Below are 15300 nucleotides of genomic sequence, written 5' to 3' on the forward strand. Positions count from 1 at the left end.
TAGCCTATCATTAAAGCTACCCCTACCCTTCCTGAAAAATGAAAGCCCCCAAGAGGATCAAATTGTTTCTCAGTAGCTTAACTGTGACCCAGAAAACAAGTCAAAAATACTATTTTAAAAATACAGATATCCACCATTCAGCAAGGTTAAATCTTGCTATCCCTTACATCCAGTAACAGAATCAATTGTGCAGAAAGTAGGCCAATAAAGAGAAGAATCCAGTACACTGAAACTGATTAAAATAATAGTGATATAAAATTTAAAGAAAAATATTTTTTAAAAATTCACCTTTGTGGGAATCGGGCGGTAAGGCAGTGGGTTAAGTACAGGTGATACAAAGCACAAGGACCTGTGTAAGGATCCTGGTTCAAGCCCCCGGCTCCCCACCTGTAGGGGAGTTGCTTCACAGGTGGTGAAGCAGGTTTGCAGGTGTCTATCTTTTTCTCCCTCTCTCTGTCTTCCCCTCCTCTCTCCATTTCTCTCTGTCCTATCCAACAACGGCAACAACAACAACAACAATAAAACAACAAAGACACAAAAGGGAATAAATAAATAAATATTTTTTAAAAACACCTTTGGGAGGGCAAATCTATATATAATTGGTATCAGAGAGAGAGCGTAGTGGTAAAAACAAAAAATATGTAATGGCTAAATTTTTTTCCAAAAATTGATGAAAATTATAAACTCATAGTATCCAAAAAGTTCAGCTAACTCCAAGAAAAAAGAACACCTGGGCTTATTGCCCTGTTCTGAATCAAATGAAGTCAATAGAGTGCAAACTTGCGTGTGTGAGGCCCTAGGTTTAACCTCCAGCACTGCATATGCCAGGCTGATGCTCAGCTTCTCTGTTTGTCATCCCCTCTCTTTTATAAGTAAATAAATTTTAAAAAACTAATTTTGAGTTTTTGGAAAAGCCAAGACACATGTTTTCCTTTTTATTACTTTGATTTGTGACTAATAGGTTACAAGATTGTAAGATTACAGTGTATAGTCCCACCACCATAGTTTTGTACCGTCACCCTCCTACTCCCAAGGATAACCACCATAGCTCTCACAAGTCTTAGAAAGAGTCTGCTTGCTTCTGGGTTTGTTGTTTGTTTGGGGAGGTTATTGTTTTGGCAAGTTCATGTGTATTAGATCTGTATATTCTGCATATGAGTAAAACCATCTGGTGGTTGTCTTTCATCTCTTTACTTATTTTGCTAAGTATAATCAACTCTAGTTCCTCCATTTTGTCATAACATTTTCCCCTTTTTTAAATATTTGTATTTGTTTATTATTGGAGAGAGAGAAAAATTGAGAGGGGTGGGGGAGGGAGAGAGAGAGAGACACTGGTAGCCCTGCTTCACCACTTGTGAAGCTTTCCCCCTTTATGTGGGTACCGGGGGCTTGAACCTGGGTCCTTGCATACTGTGATGTGAACACTTAACCAGATGTGCCACCACCTGGCCCCATGACATATTTTGAAGAAGAAGAAAGAGAAAAAGATACCTGCAGACCTGCTTCACCCCTCATGAAGCATCCCCCCTGCAGATGGGGAGCAGGAGTTCAAACCCGGGACCTTGCACATGGTAGTATGTGTGCTTAACCAGGTTCACCACTGCCCGGCCCCCAAAAATAATCTCATTAAGTATGGTTGTAGAATTGTGCATTCAGGGAACCTTGACAGTCACCACCATCTCACTGTGCTGTTTTGTTTTCCTATAGCTCATCAGTAGGTTATTTGCAGCACCCAGGATCAGAACAAATACCATTTCCTCGGTCCACTTCACCTTGCAGTTCCCAGCAGCTTCAAAACCACCAGTGTGCAGGTATGAGTATGTAATGGGGATGATGATGATGATTTGCCCACATAAACAATAAAATTTCTTATGTATTTCTAAAAAAAACTTTTCAACTTGAGCTATTAAACAAATTACTAATAGCATGTGCTTCTCTGTCTGAGAAAGGAGAATTGAGACATGTCCCCAAGAAGTCAACCCTTAACAAAGTGGTTTTTTCCTTTTTTTTTAATCTTTATTTATTTATTGCATAGAGACAGCCAGAACATGAGAGGGAAAAGTGGAGATAGAGAGGATGAGAGACAAAAAGACACCTGCAGCACTGCTTCATCACTCATGAAGCTTTTCCCCTGCAGGTAGAGCCAGAGACTTGAACCCAGGTCCTTGCGCATTGTAACATGTGCTCAACCAGGTGCACCACTACCTGGCCCCAGAAGTCAACCCTTCAAGTTGGTTCTACTTTTAGGGAAATGAAGATTATCACTATGTGGTTGCTTTGTTATGTTTTTCTTTTTTTATTTGTCTATCTAGGAGCTTCACCACTCTGACTGGCTTGTTCAGATAGAGACAGAGGCATAGAGGGGAAATCCATAGCACTAAAGCTTCCTTCATTGTGATGGGGCCAGGTATGAGTCACGGTCACACACGTGGCAGAGCACTACATGTCCAAGTGAGCTATTTTGCCAGCCCTTCTACTTTGTTTACTGCAGAGCAAACTGTGACCTGGAAAAGCAGGATACAGGTTGCTACCTTACACAGAAGTGAGTGGCAGACAGAGTGCATGTCCCGAATACTGTTAGTGCTACAGCACACAAGAAAAATAAATCAGGGTGGGGGAGATAGCACAATGGTGATAAAAAAATAGACTCTACTTCTTGAGGCTCTAAGGTCCCAGGTTCAATCCTCCACATCACCATAAGCCGAGATGAGCAGTGCTCTAGTAAAGTAAAAAGATAAATCTTTAAAAAATCAGATAAGGAAATAGACATTGCAGGGGCTGGGCAGTGGTGGTGCCCACTTGCACATATTACAGTGCATAAGGACCCATGTTCAAGCCCCTGGTCCCCACCTGTAAGAGAGAAGCTTCACGAGTGGTGTAGCAGGGCTGCAGGGGTCTCTCGGTCTCTTTCCTCCTCTGTCTCCCCCTCTACTCTCTGTTTCTCTGCCTCTATCCAATAATAAATAAATAAAATTAAAATCAACACATAAAAATTAAATAAGAAAACTTTTTAATAGACATAGCCTACTTATCTCTACTGTGCAGTTACCAAGTGTTGTGTTTGAAAAATCTGCCAGGGAGTCGGGCGGTAGTGCAGTGGGTTAAGCGCATATGGCACTAAGCGCAAGGACCCGTGTAAGGATCCCAGTTTGAGCCCCCGGCTCCCCACCTGCAGGGGAGTCACTTCACAAGCGGTGAAGCAGGTCTGCAGGTGTCTACCATTCTTTCTCCCTCTGTCTTCCCCTCCTCTCTCCATTTCTCTTTGTCCTATCCAACAATGACAACAAGAATAACTACAACAATAAAACGAGAGCAACAAAAGGAAATAAATAAATAAATTTTTAAAGCATTTAATAAAAAAAGAAAGAAAAATCTGCCAGAGTTCCAGCCCCAGGCCCCCACCTGTAGAGGGAAAGCTTTCCAAGTGGTGAAGCAGTGTTGCAGGTCTCTCTCCCTCTCTATCTCCCCTACCCTCTCAATTTCTGACTGTCTCTATCCAATAAATAAATAAAGATAATAAAAAAATTTTTGAAGGAAGAAAGCCACTCTTGAGGCTTCCAGTTTGAGCCCTGACATCACATGTTTCTGTCTGTCTCTCTCTCAGTGTGAAATTCTGTGTCTACTTAATATGAAATAAATGACTGGCTCATTTTCAGTTTTCTATATAGTTTAAGAGAGGGAAGAAAAACAGAGAAAGGCCCCTGCAGCACTGCTCCACCACTTGTGAATTTCATCCCCTGCAGTGGGGACTGAGTACTCCCATCTGGTGGGATGTGGACTCCTCAGGGTGAGCCACAATCCAGTCCCAGTCATTTTTTTTTTTTAAGATTTTTTATTACTTATTTATTTTCTTTTGTTGCCTTTGCTTTATTGTTGTAATTATTATTATTGATGCCATTGTGGTTTAATAGGACAGAGAGAAATGGAGAGAGGAGGGGAAGACAGAGGGGGAAAGAAAGATAGACACCTGCAGACCTGCTTCACTGCTTGTGAAGCGACTCCCCTGCAGGTAGGGAGCTGGGGGCTCGAACCAAGATCCTTATGCCAAGTCCTTGCGCTTTGCGCCACCTGCACTTTACCCACTGTGCTACTGCCTGACTCCCCTCAGTCATTTTTTTTTAAATCAATTTTTTAAATAGTGATATAGTCCATGAGGTGACGCAGTGAATAAGAACTGGGCTCAAGTATGAGGTCCTGAGTTCAGTCCCTGGTGTCACAGGTGCCAAAGTCACATTCTGGTTTTCTCACTAATAAATCACTTTTTAAAATAATAAATGGGGGAGTCGGGCAGTAGCGCAGCGGTTTAAGCACAGGCGCAAAGCACAAGGACCGGCATAAGGATTCTGGTTCGATCCCCCAGACTCTCACCTACAGGAGAATTGCATCACAAACGGTGAAACAGGTCTGCAGGTGTCTGTCTTTCTCTCCCCCCCTCTGTCTTCCCCTCCTCTCTCCATTTCTCTCTGCCCTATCCAACAACAATGACATCAATAACAACAACAATAACTACAACAATAAAACAACAAGGGCAACTAAAGGGAATAAATATTTTTTTTAATCTTTAAAAAGTAATAATAAATGGCAGGACAGCATAATAGTTCAGCAAAAAGACTTTCATGCCAGAGACTCCAAAGTCCCATTTTCAATCCCCAGCACCTCCATAAGCCAGAACTGAGCAGTACTCTGGCCTGTCCCCACCCATTAAAATAAAGCAAATAAAATCAGGGACTGTAGAAGTGGCACACTAAACAAATCACTGGACTCTAAAGCATGAAGTCCTGAGTCTCGCTCCACATGTGCCAGGGTAATGCTCTGGTTCCCTTCTCTTTCTTTCTCTCTCTCTTTCTCATTAAATTTTAAAAAGTCATAAATATCAGTCCAGGAGCTAGAAAGAGAGCATAATGGTTATGCAAAAAATCTTGTGCCTGAGTGTCTGAGCCCCCAGGTCTAATCCCCTGTACCACCATAAGCTAGAGCTGAGGAATGCTCTCGGGAAAACATAATACATGAAAATAAACAGCAGGCCAGCAGGTGCCACAGTGACCAGAGCTTTGGACCTACAAGCCTAGATTTCCAAGTTTGATCCCTGGCATATATATCACACATATCATAGTGATACTTTATATCTTCCCTCTCGTTAATAAATAAGTTTTTTAAAATAAAGTCTACCACAGAGGTCTGTTAAGTCTCCTTCTCCCCCTCCCCCAATAACAAAACATGTTTGTTAAATAGTGATGGGGAGATAGCTCTCCTGGTACAGTATATGCCTTGTTGTCTGTGAGGCCCCAACACCACATAGGGCCACCGAGGACAGCATCAGAGAGAACTCCAGATGGGATGGTGAAGGAGTGCTGTGGTGCCTGTCCTCTTTCTGTCTTCTACTAGAGAGAGAGAGAAGGAGGGAGGGAGCAATAAAGAGAGAGGATATGTGAGGCAGGCAGTGGCACGGTATGTAGAGCGCACATGTAACATTGCACGTGGATCTGGATTCAAGCAAGCCCTTGCTTCCTCCCTTCAGGAAGGAGAAGCCTCCTGAGTGCTGAAGCAGCACTGCAGGTCTTTAAGTACTGAGCCAGAAAAGCTGCTTAGCATGTATGAGGCTCTGGGCTCATACTCAAGCTCCACATAAAAAAGGGGAGCCTAAATCATGTTCCCATAGTTATAACACTTTCGGTATAATGAAATGCTTCCTAATCCTGCTTCGTAAACTTTCCACTACATGAAACTGATTAGCTGAAATGGTAACTTTTTTTTTTCCTCCAGGGTTATTGCTGGGCTCGGTGCCTGCACTATGAATCCACCACTCCTGGAGGCCATTTTTCCTCCTTTTGTTGTCCTTGTTGTTGTAGCCTCGTTGTGGTTATTATTATTACCATTGTTGATGTTGTTCATTGTTGGGATAGGACAGAGAGAAATGGAGAGAGGAGGGGAAGACAGAGGGGGAGAGAAAGACAGACACCTGCAGACCTGCTTCACCACCTGTGAAGCGACTCCCCTGAAGGTGGGGAGCCGGGGGCTCGAACCGGGAGCCTTATGCTGGTCCTTGCGCTTTGCACCATGTGCGCTTAACCCACTGCGCCACCACCTGACCCCGGTAACTTTTTTTTAATATGTATTTATTTATTTATTCCCTTTTGTTGCCCTCGCTTTATTGTTATAATTATTGTTGTTGTTATTGATGTCATTGTTGGATAGGACAGAGAGAAATGGAGAGAGGTAGGGAAGACAGAGGGGGAGAAAAAGATAGACACCTATAGATCTGCTTCACCACCTGTGTAGTGATTCCCCTGCAAGTGGAGAGCCAGGGGCTCCAACTGGGAACCTTATGCGGTCCTTGTGCTTTGCGCCACCTGTGCTACCGCCCCACTCCCTAGACCACTTATTTTTAGGACAAGTCAGATGTTGATGTCTGTTGTATAAGTTTCAGTTTGTGAGTTGTTTGCTTGTTTGTTTTTTTTTTTAAGTATTTTATTTATTTTATTTTTGAGAGAGATAGAGAGAAAGACACAGACAGGAACACCAGAGCACTGCACAGCTCTGGCTTATTGTGGTGAGGGGGACTGAACCTGAGACTTCAGAGCCTCAGGCATGAGAGCCTCTTTGCATAACCACTGTGCTATCTACCCCCACCTTGCTTGCTTGTTTTTACCTCTTTTTTGTGACACCACAAATTTAATTTTTTACCCACATAATGCTTATATCATAAAATATTAGCGCAGAAATTCAGTTTGCATACCCAACAACAAAATTTTGTTCATGAATGTTAGATTAGTACAGTTATCTTAATATTTAAAAGTTTCAGCTATGTGGTCCAGGAGGTGGCAGTGGATGGGGCTTTGGACTCTCAAGCGTGAGGTCCTGGGTTCACTCCCTGGCAGTATATGTACCAGAATGATGTCTTGTTCTTTTTCTCTCTTCTATCATTTCTCATGAATAAATAAATAAATAATCTTTTAAAAAATAAATAAGTAAAAGTTCTGGGAGTCCAGCAGTAGCACAGCAGGTTAAGCACACGTGGTGCAAAGTGCAAGGACCAGCCTAAAGGTACTGGTTCAAGCCCCCGGCTCCCCATCTGCCGGGGAGTCACTTCACAGGCAGTAAAGCAGGTCTGCAGGTGTCTGTCTTTCTCTCCCCCTCTGTCTTCCCCATCTCTTTCTGTTTCTTTCTGTCCTATCCAACAACGAATGACATCAACAACAACAATAATAACCACAACGAGAGCAACAAAAGAGGGGGAAAATGGCCTCCAGGAGCAGTGGATTCATGGTGCAGGCACTGAGCCCCAGCAATAACCCTAGAGGCTAAATAAATAATTTTCAAAAAAATTTTTTTAAGTTTCAGCTTGTGGCTAAATTGTTCTGATTGCAGCGTCTTATTTCTGCTTTTCAGCTGTGCCATCTCTGCCACCTGGTGGAGGAATGGTGATGATGCAACTAAATGTTCCAAGTAACCCGCAATCTCGTGCCCACTCACCTCCACAGTGGAAACAAAATAAATATTATTGTGATCACCAGAGAGGACAAAAGTGTGTGGAATTTAGTAATGTAGACACTATTGTTCAGGTAAGATGCTTCTTTTGTTCATTACCATTTTACTTTTTTTTTTAATGACTTAGCTGTACTTTTATTTATTCTCTCAATCTCTCTTATGTCTCTCATCCTCTATCTGGATAAAAAGAGAGAGTATGTTGGGAGCAGTAGAGTTACACATATGTGAAAGCCCCGTAGAAAAAAAAATTCAAAACTTTGGTGTGCAGTGTACTCCCAGTTTTCAAAATAAGTATATGGTAGCTGGGGAGACAGGTCAGTAGTAGATACAGAACTTGCATGCATCAAATCCCAAGTCCAATGTCCAGCACAGTATATGCTAGAATGGTAATCTGTTTATCTCTTCCCCTTCTCTCAATACTAAATAAATGTATAGATCTTTTTGAAAATATGTGTGCATAATAACTAGTCTTTTTTTAAAAAAAAGTATTTGTGGGAGTCGGGCGGTAGCGCAGTGGGTTAAGCACAGGTGTAGCAGAGCACAAGTACCGGCTTAAGGATCCCGGTTTGAGCCCCCCGGCCCCCCACCTGCAGGGGAGTCGATTCACAGGTGATGAAGCAGGTCTGCAGGTGTCTCTCTTTCTCTCCCCCTCTCTGTCTTCCCCTCCTCTCCACTTCTCTCTGTCCTATCTAAGAACAACAACAATAACAACAACAACAATAACTATAACAACGAAAAACAACAAGGGCAAGAAAAGGGAAAATAGATAAATATATTTAAAAACCATTTCAAAAAAAAAAAGTATTTGTCTTTGGGAGTTGAAATTCTATATTTCTATAATGTTTAGGTGTTTTGTGAGTACATATTGCAATAGTGTAACAAAAATACTTTTGTAGTTAGAATAAAAATTGTTCTCCAAAGGGAAATTTGGGGGGAAAAAAAGCCTAACTAAGATGTTTACCTGTTTTCTTGATGTAATTACAGCACAGCCCTCAACTTAGTAGCCCCATTATTTCACCAGCTCAGTCTCCAGCACCAGCTCAGCTATCCACCCTGAAAACTGTACGTCCCTCTGGACCACCACTTTCCATCATATCTCAGTTTTCTAGAACTTTTGTACCTGGGCAAGGTAAGTATGTCCAAAACTGGGCACAGATACAGAGAATTTTTTAAGACAATCATTCTGATCATTTTGTGATATACTTTTGTTACTTTTTTTTTTAATATTTACTTATTCCCTTTTGTTGCCCTTGTTTTTTATTGTTGTAGTTATTGATGTCATTGTTGTTGTAGAGGACAGAGAGAAATGAAGAGAGGAGGGAAAGACAGAGAGGGGGAGAGAAAGACAGACACCTGTAGACCTGCTTCACCACAAGTGAAGTGACTCCCCGGCAGGTGGGGAGCCGGGGGCTTGAACCGGGATCCTTAAGCTGGTCCTTGGCTTTGTACCACCTGTCCTTAGCCAGCTTCGCTACCACCCGACTCCCTGTTACTATTTTTTTTAGAAGATACTATCTTCATTTTCACCCTAACAGAGGCACATGAAGTTCCATTATCATTATTAATTATTAACTCCAGAGATAGAGAGAGGAGGCGGAGGGGGAGCAAGGAGGTAGGGGACAGACACTATATCACTAACTTTAATGTCTTGCTGATAAGGCGGGAGTAGATAGCGTAATGGTTATGCAAAGAGACTCTCATGCCTGAGGCTCCAAAGTCCCAGGTACAAGCCCCCTCACCACCATAAGCCAGAACTGAGCAGTGTTCTGATAATAATAATAATAAAGTAGGGGACTGAGAGATAACTCAACCTATAGAGCACATACCCTACTATATGTGAGGCCCTGGGGTCTAAGAGTCCCAGCACATGGCAGTACTATAGATGGCACTAGAGGAGCTCCATGGTAAAGTAGTTTTCTGATCTTTCTCCTTTCTCTTTCTGTATCTCCCTGCCTAAAAAGTAAAGAATAAAAAATTGGTGTGGGGGCCCAGGCAGTGGTGCAGCTAGTTAAGCATGCACATCACAGTGCACAAGCACCCAGGTTCAAGCCCCTGATCCCCACCTGCAGGGGGGGTCGCTTCACAAGCAGTGAAGCAGGTCTGCTGGTGTCTGTCTTTCTCTCTCCCTCTGTCTTCCCCTCCTCTCTACATTTCTCTCTGTCGTATCCAACAACGACATCAATAACAACAACAATAATAACCACAACAATGGTAAATAACAAGGGTAACAAAAGGGAAAATAAATATTAAAAAAAGACATATAGGGAGTCGGGCTGTAGCGCAGCAGGTTAAGTGCAGGTGACGCAAAGCTCAGAGACCAATTTAAGGATCCCGGTTCGAACCCTGGCTCCCCACCTGCAGGGGAGTAACTTCACAGGCGGTGAAGCAGGTCTGCAGGTGTCTATCTTTCTCTCCCCCTCTCTGTCTTCCCCTCCTCTCTCCATTTCTCTCTGTCCTGTCCAACAACGACAACAATAATAACTACAGCAATAAAACAACAAGGGCAACAAAAGGGAATGAATAAATAAATAAATAAATTTTTTTTTTTTAAAAGACATATAAGGTGTCAGGTGGTGACGTACCTCGTTGAGTGCACGTTACAGTGCGCAAGGACTTAGGTTTGAGCGCCCGGTCCCCACATGCAGGGGGAAAGCTTCACAAATGGTGAAGCAGAGCTGCAGGTGTTTCTCTGTCTCTCTCCCTATCACCCCCTTCCCTCTTGATTTCTGTTTGTCTCTATCCAATAAATAAATAAAGATTTTTAAATATATATATATATTAATTTTTAAAAACTTAACTTTTCCTAAGTGCCACTCCTCTATAGTTAGAACATGTAATGATTTGAATCTGTCCTTTATTTCTGGTTTCTTTTTTTTCTTTCTTTCTTTCTTTCAATTGTCACCAGGGTTATCACTGGTATCAATGTCTATATGATGAATCAACTTTTATCCATGACCTTTTTTGTTTGATAGCACAGGGAGAAATTGAGAGATTAAAGAGGGAAGAGGGACACTTTCAGACCTCCTTAAGGAGGAAACTTGTGAAACTTCCCCTCTGCGGGAGGGGAGCAGGGACTTGAACCCGGCCCTGGACATGGTAACACATGTACTACACCGGATGCACCACCTCCCTGCCCCTGTATTCTTGGTTTCTATTCTTAAAGTAATGTATGTTACCTATTTATTCAAGAGTTTATTCCACATTTATTGAGGAGTTACTATATCCCTGTTCTACAAAAGATGTAAGGTGAAGTCCTCATCCATACCAGTGCTTAAGTGTAGAGAAACAGACAAAACCAAATGATTTTTATTTATTTTTTTAATCTTTATTTATTGGATAGACAGCCAGAAATCAAGAGGGAAGGATGTGATAGAGAAGGGAGAGAGAGAGAGAGAGAGAGAGAGAGAGAGAGAGAGAAGGGGATAAAGAGAGACCTGCAACACTGCTTCACCACTCGGAAAGCTTTCCCCTTGCAGGTGGGAACCCAGGGCTTGAACCTGGGTCCTTTCACCCAGCCCTCCAAATGATTTTTTTAAAGATCCATTTAGGACTGGGGAGACAGCATAATATATATGCAAAAGACTCACACCTGAGGCTCTGAGATCCCAGGTTCAATCCCTAGCGCCACCATATGCCAGAGCTTAACAATATTCTGGTCTTTCTCTCTGTATCACTCTCTTTCCCATTAAAATAAAGTGTAATAAAAATATTTAAAAAGAGGAAGGAAGAAAGATACATAGATTCCTGCTGGGACTGGGTGATAGTGCGCCTGATTGAGCTCACATGTTACATCGTACACGGCCCCAGGTGCTTCAGATGTCCCCCCCCCCCCCCGCTTCCCCGTTGCCTCTCAGTCTCTCTTTCTCTATTCAATAAATAAATAAATAATAAATGTTTGTTTATTGTAGCCCAGGAGATGACACAGTAGGTGAGGTGTTGACCTCTCAAGCATAAGGTCTAAGGGGAATCGCAAGTGCCAGAATGATGCTCTGGTTCATGTTCTGTCTCTCGCTCTCATTTTTAAAATGTAAACATGCATACATGAGTATATATAATTCTGTATATCTACATTTTTTAGCAGTTAGTGATATTTTAAGGGGTAGAGCTTAATGTTTACCCAGGTTCTTTCCTTTTTCTGAAATGTCAATATCTTAATTTTCAGTCATCAAAAAATGTGCGACTTACGGAGTTTGGCAGTGGTAAACTTGGTAGAGTGCGCCACGTACAAGAACCTGGGTTCAAGCCCCTGGGCCCCACCTACAGGGTAGAAGCTTAACAAGTGTTGAAGCAGTGCTGCTTCATTATTTCTTTCTCCTTCTCTGTCTCCTTTCCTCTCAATTTCTGTCTCCATCCGGTTCCCCACCTGCAGGGGGGTCGCCTCACAGGCGGTGAAGCAGGTCTGCAGGTGTCTTATCTTTTTCTCTCCCTCTCTGTCTTCCCCTCCTCTCTCCATTTCTGTATGTCCTATCCAACAACGAACAACATCAACAGTGGTAATAATAATAACCACAACGAGGCTACAACAGCAAGGGCAACAAAAGGGAGAAAAAATGGCCTCCAGGAGCGGTGGATTCATGGTGCAGGCACCAAGCCCAGCAATAACCCTGGAGGAAAAAAAAAAAAAAAAAGAACCTCAAGGTTGGGACACTCCATCCATTGTGCCATCTCCAAGCCCCCAGCCACTTAACTATTTTGAATAAATTTTAGAGAACGCTGCAAGGTACTTTATAACTGTGTAGAGAAAAATGTAAAACAATTTTATTGACTTTTAGGAGATGCCAGATACCCGTTACTTGGCCAGCCACTGCAGTACAACCCGCCTGCTGTTCTGCATGGACACATTCCAGCCCAACAGGTGTGGAAGCCAGCCGCACGATCTCCTAGGCTTTGTTGGCAGAACATCACAGTTCTGTTGAGGGGAAGGGGTCTGGGCCTTCCTGTAGATACTTCAAAATGGGGAGCTGTGAGCCTGAGACAGCTAACTTTTCAATTTTGTCACTGACTCCCATTAGGAACAGAGCAAGGTAGAAAGTGGTGTGCTGCTTGGCTAAGTAACAATTCACCAGTACTATCAAAAAATGGGAGGTGACTGGGCCATTAGGGGGCCTTTGCTTAGTGAAGGCATTCAACATGTTACTGGTCAGTGAGAAAGAAGTGTCACTGCCTAAGGAGAAATTAGAAGGCCTGCAATTTTTTTGTCTGTTGGCATACAAAATCCAGACTGAGCATGTTCAGGTGTTTGTTTTAACATTTGCAAACAGGTTTTTAGCATTATTAACCTTGCTCCTCATCTGCTTGTGACTCTACAGGGTCATTCCAGCAACAGGCATGGAAGTCGTGGAAGGAAACAAGCTAAAAAAGCTGCATCCACTGACCTTGGTGCAGGAGAAGCAGGTGTGTCCTTGAAAGGCAACTGGATGTGTTTCTATAAACTCTTAGCCAGCTCAGTTGTTTTTAAAACTGTACCACACCAAAGAAATGAATTTTCCTCTTCTTCTTGGAGTCCCACAAAAAGTCTTTGAAAGTTATCTATAATATAGTGTTCTTAGATATGTTCTTTTAATGTCTTATTTATGTTATGAAGATGTAGTTAAGATATAGGTGCTTTGAAGATGGGTGAATGTACCAAAGGGGATAAAAAATGGGTGTGAGATGACCGAGAGGGGAGGCTCCATAAGCTATGAAGTAGTGTCTCCATTTCTGTCTCTCCCTCTCCTTTTCTCTGTTAAAAAAAAAAAAAAAATGACAGGGGGCTTGGTAGTGGTCCACCTGATTGATAAAAGATGTTACAGTGTGCAAGGTCCTAGGTTCAAGCCCCCAGTCCCCACCTGCAGGAGGGGAACCTTCACAAGTGGTGAAGCAGTGCTGCAGGTATCTGTCTCTCTCCCCCCCTTCCTCTCAATTTCTGGCTATCTCTATCCAATAATTAAATAAATAAATAAGTGGACAGTGGTGGGCTGTGGGATGGGAAGAAGCATAATGGCTGTGCAAAGACATTTTCATGCCTAAGGCACCAAAGAATCCAGGTTCAGTCCCTAGCACCATAGCTGAGCAGTGCTCCAGAATAGAAATGAAATATGTTCGTAACAATTACAATTTTGTGGCTCTGAATGTTTTTCAGAAAATGCCTTTCATTTTCTATGGTATATATAGGTCTGCAGTACTTATTGCCCAGCTTCTTGATAACAGGGATTAATTCTATACCTTTTCCTTTCTAGTTGTTGGAAAGGTTTTGGAAATCACTGAACTACCAGATGGAATAACTCGCATGGAAGCTGAGAAGCTTTTTGGAGAACTCTTTAAAATCGGTGTCAAGATCCGGTGGCTTCGAGACCCCCAATCCCAGCCCCAGCTACGTCGTCACCCCCTTTATTGTGGCAGCGGGGACAGTGCTGTCAACTCTGACCGTCCTAAACCCAGTGACTTGGCTTCCACATACACTGTCTTAGCCACATTCCCCTCCATTTCAGCTGCACAGAATGCATTGAAGAAACAAATTAACTCAGTTAACAAATTTAAGCTGAGAACAAGCAAGAAGCGCTATGATTTTCACATTTTGGAAAGGGCAAGTTCTCAGTAGCAGAACCACCTTGGAACCCTTGACCTTTATGATTCCCCTCTTTTCTCCCATCTTTAACTGGCTTGGAATTTGGAGTTTCTGTTAACAGGATAGGGACTCCTAGAACATGTGGTCATGGTGTTTAACTGAGAAGGCAGGTCGGTGATCCAACAAAATGGGGGGCGTGGGGAATACACATTTCACCCAAAATGGCTGTAGAAATCCATGTCGGAGTGATACAGAGTTAGCAATTTTTTCTGAGGAAATGCAATTCAAATGTCTCCTAACTTTTATAGTTATTTTGTTTTATATTTCTGAATTCTTGTATCAGATCCAAAGCGCTGTTGTACAGCAAATTATTCTTCAAAATGATTACAACTAGTGGCAACCTGTATTTCTTTGTTACAGCCAGCACAGTATGACCCAAAACAGAAATTTGGGGTAAAGGAAAAATTCAGGACTAGAATAACCAATTCAAAACCATGTCTTGTTTGATTGGTGGATTAGGTGGTGACTAAGGAGAGCCCACAAATAGAAAATTGCACTTCCCCTATATCTCTAAACAAAGATACAGCTTCTAGAAAAATGCAGAACTCCCTCATAGGGGCCTTTCCTTATCCATTCATTTAGGTAGTGTGAACATTTAAGTGTAAAGTAAATTATGTTCTGAATGCCTCTTAATCAAACCACTTAGATTTAAAGGGGAACAAGAAGCATTCTAGGCAAAAAAATAAATACTTCCACTGTTTTTTTTTAAGTGTCCCTCCAGTAACTAACGGCCACTTCCTTGCATTCCCCTCCATGTGGATTTTTTGTCACCTAAGGAAATGCATCTGACAAGTGCTGGAAACTTCTTGAGTGGTTTAAATTTTGTTTCCATTGTTTGCAGCGGATCACTGGCCATCAAAGATTCATTGCACTTATGAACAAGGAACCTTTTTTTCAACTTCTGTGTAATTTGCAAGGCTGTGCAGTGTGTGCTGATGCAAGCCTTTTTCAGTTCAAGAGAATAAATGTTTACAAATATAGACCAATTTTGTTTTTTTGTAAATTAAAATCACCTTTTTAAACTCAATGTCGGTATTGAAGACTTAATAATCTGTCTTAAATATTCATTTTTAGGAATACAGAAGATGAAAGAGACAGTCCCTCATTTTACAACTGTGCAGAGCATCCCTTTCTCAGAGTGATTTTTGTGGGTCTGACTTTTGTTCCCTCATAATGTTAATACAATCAGTTATAGGCAGTTATGA

General features: G+C 42.2%; 1 protein-coding gene across 9 annotated transcripts in view; it reads left to right on the forward strand.

Annotated features, from left to right (window-relative positions):
• R3HDM1 (R3H domain containing 1) overlaps positions 1-15077 on the forward strand; it is a 132337-nt gene extending 117260 nt beyond the window's left edge. For 8 of the 9 annotated variants that reach the window (XM_007525021.2, XM_060178041.1, XM_060178043.1 and 5 more), the window contains 6 exons: positions 1708-1811; positions 7390-7562; positions 8473-8617; positions 12261-12343; positions 12798-12882; positions 13707-15077. In XM_007525021.2, coding sequence (XP_007525083.1) covers positions 1708-1811; positions 7390-7562; positions 8473-8617; positions 12261-12343; positions 12798-12882; positions 13707-14068 — 952 coding nt within the window. In that variant the 3' untranslated portion in view covers positions 14069-15077. The remainder of the gene's footprint in view (positions 1-1707; positions 1812-7389; positions 7563-8472; positions 8618-12260; positions 12344-12797; positions 12883-13706) is intronic. The other variant, XM_060178045.1, reaches the window with a different exon arrangement.
• Positions 15078-15300: the final 223 nt, after the last annotated feature.

Source organism: Erinaceus europaeus, chromosome 18, assembly GCF_950295315.1.
Source record: "Erinaceus europaeus chromosome 18, mEriEur2.1, whole genome shotgun sequence".
Classification (NCBI taxonomy): Eukaryota; Metazoa; Chordata; class Mammalia; order Eulipotyphla; family Erinaceidae; genus Erinaceus; species Erinaceus europaeus.